This window comes from Octopus bimaculoides, chromosome 4, assembly GCF_001194135.2.
Source record: "Octopus bimaculoides isolate UCB-OBI-ISO-001 chromosome 4, ASM119413v2, whole genome shotgun sequence".
In the NCBI taxonomy this organism is placed as follows: Eukaryota; Metazoa; Mollusca; class Cephalopoda; order Octopoda; family Octopodidae; genus Octopus; species Octopus bimaculoides.
This window is the reverse complement of record NC_068984.1, coordinates 20436838-20444189: the sequence shown is the minus strand read 5'-3', so window position 1 is coordinate 20444189 and position 7352 is coordinate 20436838. Positions and strand designations below refer to the sequence as shown.

General features: G+C 33.4%; 1 protein-coding gene across 1 annotated transcript in view; it reads left to right on the top strand.

The window, feature by feature from the left end:
• The first annotated feature begins 4343 nt into the window (after positions 1 to 4343).
• Positions 4344 to 7352, top strand: part of LOC106881352 (uncharacterized) — a 20003-nt gene continuing 16994 nt past the window's right edge. The window contains exons 1-2 of the mRNA XM_014931713.1: positions 4344 to 4594; positions 5057 to 5220. Coding sequence (XP_014787199.1) covers positions 4344 to 4594; positions 5057 to 5220 — 415 coding nt within the window. The remainder of the gene's footprint in view (positions 4595 to 5056; positions 5221 to 7352) is intronic.

The following is a 7352-nucleotide window of genomic DNA, read 5'->3' as shown; positions in this document are numbered from 1 at the left end:
TATATACACTGTATATACATATATATATATATATACATATATACACACATATATATACACACACACACACACACACACATATATATATATATATATACATATATATACACACACATTACACATACACGCAATTCGCACTTATATTTACAGATACATACGCACACATATACACTCGTGCATGTGTATGGTTGTGCGTGTGTGTATGTGTGTGTGTGTGAGTGTGTGAGTGTGTGTGTGTGTGTGTCTGTGCCTGTGTCTGTGTCTGTGTCTGTGTACATTTTTCAACATTTCTATTTTACCAAAGACCATCTTGACCTTCTTTTGTACGGAATTACCCGTTCTCCAGTCAAGCTATTTATCAAGAAGCCGCCACCAATATCAAACGAAACGGTCGACCTGGAAGAGAGGGAGAGAGAGAGAGAGGGAGATGCTTCTTTTTTTCTTTACATAAACCCTATTTCTGAATTTATTATTTTGAAGTCTTTTTAATGTTCAGTTTTAATTCTGTTAAATCGGTGATAGACACAGCACGAGGCTGATTGAATTCTCAAAAGAGTCAAAACCGAAGTGATATCAAACAACATTATAGAACAGAGGCAAACACGCGAAAGGTGAACTTTCAGAAATACTTCAATTTTAAAATTCAATATTTAATCATTTTCAGGAAAAATTGTTATGAATAATTCTAAATTCTTGTCTCTTCTCTTAAATTTTTTTCTTTTTTTCTCTTCTCTTCTCAAATTACAATTTCGTTTTTAAATAATCTGGATCTGTAACAAAAAATATTTCAAGACTACTACATAGAAATACAATTCTTATCGATATTGATTTCAAATATTGTTCGAAATTCAGCACACATTTATGCTTGATATTTTGTTTTGTTCCCATGTCAGTATAATTATTCGGTTCAGTATTTTTTTGTAATTAGTTTTCCATAAACTAAGGTTAAGTAAGGAAATTTTTATCGTTTTAAGGAACGTCTTGCAAATATAAAACGATAGAGTTTATTGATAGAATTCACATATAATTAGTGTTTCATTGATAAACTGAATTTGTTGTTGTTACTGTTGTTGCAATCAGTTTCGTATTATAGAATAATTTTAGATAAAGTATAAAAGGCGTGACAACCTTAAGACATCATAGTGTAATTTGAGCGATAAAGTGCAGTTTTAGTATAATACAACATATAGATGTGCAAGATGTCAAAAGAATTATTTAGTATGTTGTAAGATTCTAATTTAGAGTAGCGCAACATAGAGTATTATAGCAATATAAAAGTCTACCGTGGAGCGGTTTGTGCAGAGTAATTGTTTTAAAATATTGTATGATGTAATGTTTAAAACGATTCTAATGCTTTATTGCTTCAAGTTAATGCAAGTCTTCCTTTATGTTTAAGGTAGGATATGATTTGGGGAAGATGTGCTTCTATTTCTAACGTGTCGAGTGACTACTTAAGTATCTTTCACTCGAACTTCTGTGAGAATTGCATACTAATGATAGTTATCTGTTATCTTTTACTTGTTTTAGTCATTAGACTGTGGCCATGCTGGGGCACCGCCTAGAAAATCTTTAGCCGAATGAATCGACCTCAGTACTTTTTTTTAAAGCCCAGTATTTATTCTATCGGACTCTTAGGACGAACCACTAAGTTATGGGGTGTAAACACACCAACACCAGTTGTAAAAGCGGTGATGGGGTCAAACACAGACTCAAAAGCGCGCGCACACACACACACACACACACACACACATACACACACACACACTTATATACATACATACGACAGTACAGTTTTGTATTTAAGAGATGAGGAATTCTGTACATTATTTACATTATTTACATTCGATGGATACTTGTCCTCATCTTGTTTGTTGTTAACACAACGTTTCGGCTGATATACCCTCCAGCCTTTTATAGGTGTCTTGGGGAAATTTCGAACCTGGGTTCTCATTCTTAAGGTAGGAATGAGAACCCAAGGCTGGAGGGTATATCAGCCGAAACGTTGTGTTAACAACAAAAAAGATGAGGACAAATATCCGTCGAATGTAAATAATGTAAATAATGTACATACGACAGGTTTCTTTCGGTTTCCTTCCACTCAGAAGGCTTTGGTCGGCCCGAGACTATACTAGGAGACACCTACCTAAGGATCCCGCTGTGGGACTGAACCTGGAACCATGAGGTTGGGAAGCTAACTTCTTACTACATAGCCACGCCTGCGTCTAATATATTTACAAATGACTTATTAAAATAATAAGTTTTTGAGTTGTTCACCGTAACCCATAGCAATCTTCAAATATTCTTCCGGAAATCATATAATCTGTTCCTTTTGAAATATAGTTTTCCATTCGACACTGTACGATTGTTGTAAGACTTAGATTGTTAGAGTGTTACAATTTGTAAAACTTAAGTTAATTTCTGATTGCTCTTTGAAAACTGAAAAGTGTTTGTTTATTGTTTTGTTTTGTTTTTTAGGTGTTGCATCTATATTTGGTTGCACAGCAATAAAAGTAACGAGAAGTTATGAGACAATCATTGTAAATTCGAAAACAAGCTTCAGGCAAGCCGAGTCCTAAACTGAGTTACACTCACCAATTGTGGCCATTTTATTCTTTAGAAAAATCTTTATAAAATGTAAGATCATCACACAATCTTATTTACTCTTTTCTATGAATATGTTGTGCCTATGTAAGAAATCAATGTTATAAACCTAAGAGTGAGCGTCCTTATAAGAAATATAATCTCTCAGCAAGTCGATTGTACGACTTCAGATTTCGGCTTCAAATTTTTATCATTTAATTCTCTGCTGAAGCGGACGTCACTTCAAAACCATGATTGAATTATCTAATTCCTTTCTTTCCCATATAAACTTAATACCTTATGCTTAAAAAAAAAAAACTTAAATTTAGGACCAAAATATTGAAGCAGCTGTTTCATATCGATCCACCATACAATATTTCAATTATTTTGTTTCCGTACAGGTTTTAGGTATTACTTGTCGACATTTAAAGTATGACGTTACGTTATTTTTCTTTTACGTAGCTCTCGATAAGATATCTGTTATTAATATATGAATATATTCTTTTCATCCTTAAACGGTGAACATCAACAATTGATGTTTCACTTAAGACCACCGGATATCAACAATTGATGTTTCAAAAAATTTAACATGGATACAACCATCATCAAAGGAAAGTGAATATTTTACGGCACTTTTCGATAACGAGATTGGAAATTTTATTATGCCAGAGATTAGCAATTATTTATAGTTTTTGTACTTATTTAAAATGGAAATAAGTACAAAAGTTATTCTTAAGAAAAAAGAATATTTTTCTTTTCTTTTTTTTTTGTTCGTTTGGTGCACACATTCATGCAACCGCTTCCCGCCGTTTAAGGGTTAATTAAATTCATTTAATCAACAGATGTCTTTAGATTGGAGGTCTGGTTCGTATTTTTGTAACAGAGTGGATTCCACTAAATGTACTCAAGAGGTTGAGGGTGGTTAAACTATTGATAATTCCAATCTCTGTTAATCCAAATTTCCTTCATATTTCGCGCTAATACTTCTGCAAGAAGCATGAATATCATTATAACTCATCCTTTCTTCTCTGATTTTAAAACCTTCCATTTAGTAAAAAGGAAAAAATATTTATTTTGGTGTTTTCTGTTAATTTTGCTATCATTTTTATCCCTATGATAACGCCTATGTTTCAAATACTAAACTCTTGACAATTAAAAGCAAATAAATAAAATATTTGGTGGTGATTGTTGTACAATTATTTACATTTAAAAAATTACATTATATAGAAATGTAAGAAAGATCATTTTTTCATTGTAAACTTTTTCCCTACTCTTATAATAAACCGATAAAAGTCATATAAATAAAATTAAAAATACCTGTTGTTATGAATGTTATAGGGTAGAAATTGAAGTTGCACAAAGTCTTGGTGACTGTTGCCGATTTGTCGACCAAAAGATCGGCAGTTCACATCTTTTCATCGATGTTGTTTTGTATCTTAATAAATATATCTTCAAGAAAATTTACTTAAGAACAAAGTCTCAAGTTTAGAGGCGAGTTGTTGTCATTTAAATTAATCCTAGGACTTGACTGGTACTTATTTTACCGAAGGACGAACAAGAAAGTTGACTCTGGCGGGATTTGAATTCAGAATACAACTGTTTCTACAAATTCGTCGCCATTTTGTCTGACACATTACTAATTCCACAAATGCTTTGTCTTCATTTATAAAACTAGTAAGAAGTATCGTGCAATTTTAAAAAAAAGGCGGTTATTTGGAGATGAAGTTTAATCTCGTTGCATTTCCCTTGTCTTTCAGTATAGAATGACTTCTGGAGAAAACGAAGAGAAAAAGAATCAGCTTTACATCAGTGTACCATCTTTAGTGATTGTCATTGTTGTACTGACAGTGTTGTGTGTAGGATCTGGTGTGTTGTTGGGTTATTACCTGAAGCTGTCACCGCAAATTACCAACGCTGCTAAATTTAGTAAAGCCATTCAAGTTGACGATTTAGAATTGAACAAACAGAAGTCATGCGAAAAGAGGGATTTAAAGGCGAACGTTGAAGCGATGAGGTAAGTGTTTTTCATGTAACCATATGACATCACACATATAAACACACCCTTCGATACATATATTCGTTCCAAAGTAAAAACTTTACATAGGTAGACTGTAATAGAATAATACTGTAGATGTAATGCCATCAAATCAACATAGAAGACTACGTGGTTACTCAACCTGTTAAAAATTTTAAAATAGCAACTAAATCGCCTTTAACCCCCAAACTACCAAATCAGCTTTAATCCACACACTACCAAAATCAGCTTTAATCTACACACTACCATCTTACAAAAAAAGTAGTTTTTAAAAATTTTATTTAGTCCGTGGTGCAGTATTACGGAATATAATACGAGATCGTGTTTGCTTGATTGTATTTGAATATATTTGAGCATGTTTTGTTCGATCAGAACGGAGTTTAGGCTAAACTATGACATCTTATTTTCCATCAGTTCTAATAAATATATAACTTTATTTAGTTTTTTAAATCGCTGTGAAGACGAAAGTTGCAAAGCTGTGACATGTGACCTGCCAATATCACGTAATTATATTGTCTATCGCACGGCACCAAAATCTATCAAAGTGGACGGTTCTTTGGAAGAAACTGCCTGGACAGAAGTACACTGGACAAAGCCATTTGTCGGTATGTAAATAATGATTTAATGTTTTTTTTTCTTGTTCTGCATTTTCCATTTATATTTTACATTTATATTTGATACTGTAATTGGTGAAAAATGCCATCACTGTATTTCCGACAGTGAGACCGTCTGCTGTATTTCCGACAGTGAGACTGACAAAAGAACATCTGTAACTCGATGCAAAACAAATATCTCAGGGAATTTCTTTGGTAGAGCATTTTCTTACGCCGACATTTATAGCCTTTGCCAAAATACATTAGTGAAAGATAACTATTTGTTCGTATGTCTGTCTTGTAAATATAATTACTTGAACAAAAATACTCAATATGAGCGTAGTGTAATGTGTGTGTGTGTGTGTGTGTGTGTGTGTGTATGTGTATGTGTTTGTGTGTGCGTGTGTGTGCGTGTGTGTGTGTGCGTGTGTGTTCGTGCGTGCGTGTGTGTGTGTGTAAGTATTATATATATATGTGTGTGTGTACGTATGTATTATATATATATATGTGTGTGTGTATATACGTAACGGATGAGATTAATTAGTAAACAATAATATGGGAATGTCGGCGTCGTAATTAGTTTGTAAGGATTGGTTCTTCGTTGACTGCCATTATGTAAAGATGAAAGAACAGTGATTAAAGTTGTGAAGAAAATATTTATTTTACCGTTACATTATACATTACCTTAACTCGACGGGCAGGTGATGAAATCGTAAAGCATGTGATGTAAAGTTCGAGAGGTAAAAAAAAAGTCTTGAAAAGAAATGATAGCTGTGAGATACTTGGGAATTGTGTTTAGGGTATTTTTACAGGTTTATCAGTTCGATGGTAAAACAAAAGAATAAAGCAGATACATGATAAAACAAAGGAGTAAATGGGATTAAGTAACAGATCAATGTTAGACTACTTAATACAGTCAATGCTTGTGTAAACTTCAAAAATATATCAGATGTTTGTTGAAGTGGTGACATTTTATAAAGAATTTCGATTTTTTTCGGTAATTCACAGAATTATTGATGTTACTGAAGATAAGCCTCTTTTCAGCTGTGACACATTTTAGACCCATTTAATGTATTAATTACTCTTCCCTGTGATTTTCGATGTCCAAGTCAACATCATTTTGCTTTAGCTACACCATGGAAGCTAATCTTCCATGGTGTAGCTAAAGCAAAATGGTTTTTGTATTTCTTCTTTACTACTTGGAGATTTTTTAGGTTTAATTATAAGAATGTGTCCTTCTGTTCAAATGTAATTAAATTAAATTCTATGTCTTTGTGCAGCTGAAGAGGGCTCTGCATTTTATATTGATAAACGATTACATTGTTCAATTAAATGGAGTTGCATGAAACGATCGTACTGTATTACCTCTGGATATCCTTGTTGCTTATTTTGACATATATATATATATATATATATATATACACACACACACACACGAGGGAGTGCTTAATAATTTCCTAGCTTTAAGAGTAACGCGAAAGGCTTGGATGGAGGCCCAGCCTTCTGAGTCCTTTTACAGAGCTAAGAAAAAGTGAAGGACAGCTGCCCAAAGTGTGAGAATCTGTGAGGGGAATATGTCGAGTAAAATCATAATTAACTGATCCTCCTGTATTTTCTTTTATCCAAAGCCCATATCGAACCTACATAAGTTCGTAGGTTCAATATTGTTGAAATATTTATGTGAGTAGGAATCGATCAACAACAAACCGATAGTCATACCTTCATCAATATAAAGAAGTCGTTCACCGACTAAGTAAGTAGGTATTTCATGCGAACAAATAGGGAAAAAAACTTGTTTGGTTACAAAAATCATTCCAAGATAGCTACAAATAAGTATGACAAACTACTGCGCACGGATGCGCGCCTGGTTAATTATATAGACCAGAGAAAACATGAGAACAGTTTTGAATATTTCCACCTGCAATGTCTATAGAAAGTATTCAGTATTTACGTGATATTACCGTACTTCGCTTCTAGATAAGTTTGAGCGTTATTGTCTCAATAATATTGATCTAGGGATATTGATGTATGATCTTCGATGTGTATGTGTGTGTGCGTGAAAGAGAGAGAGAGAGAGAGAGAGAGAGAGAGAGAGAGAGAGAGAGAGAGAGAGAGAGAGAGAGAGAGAGAGAGAGAGAGAGAGA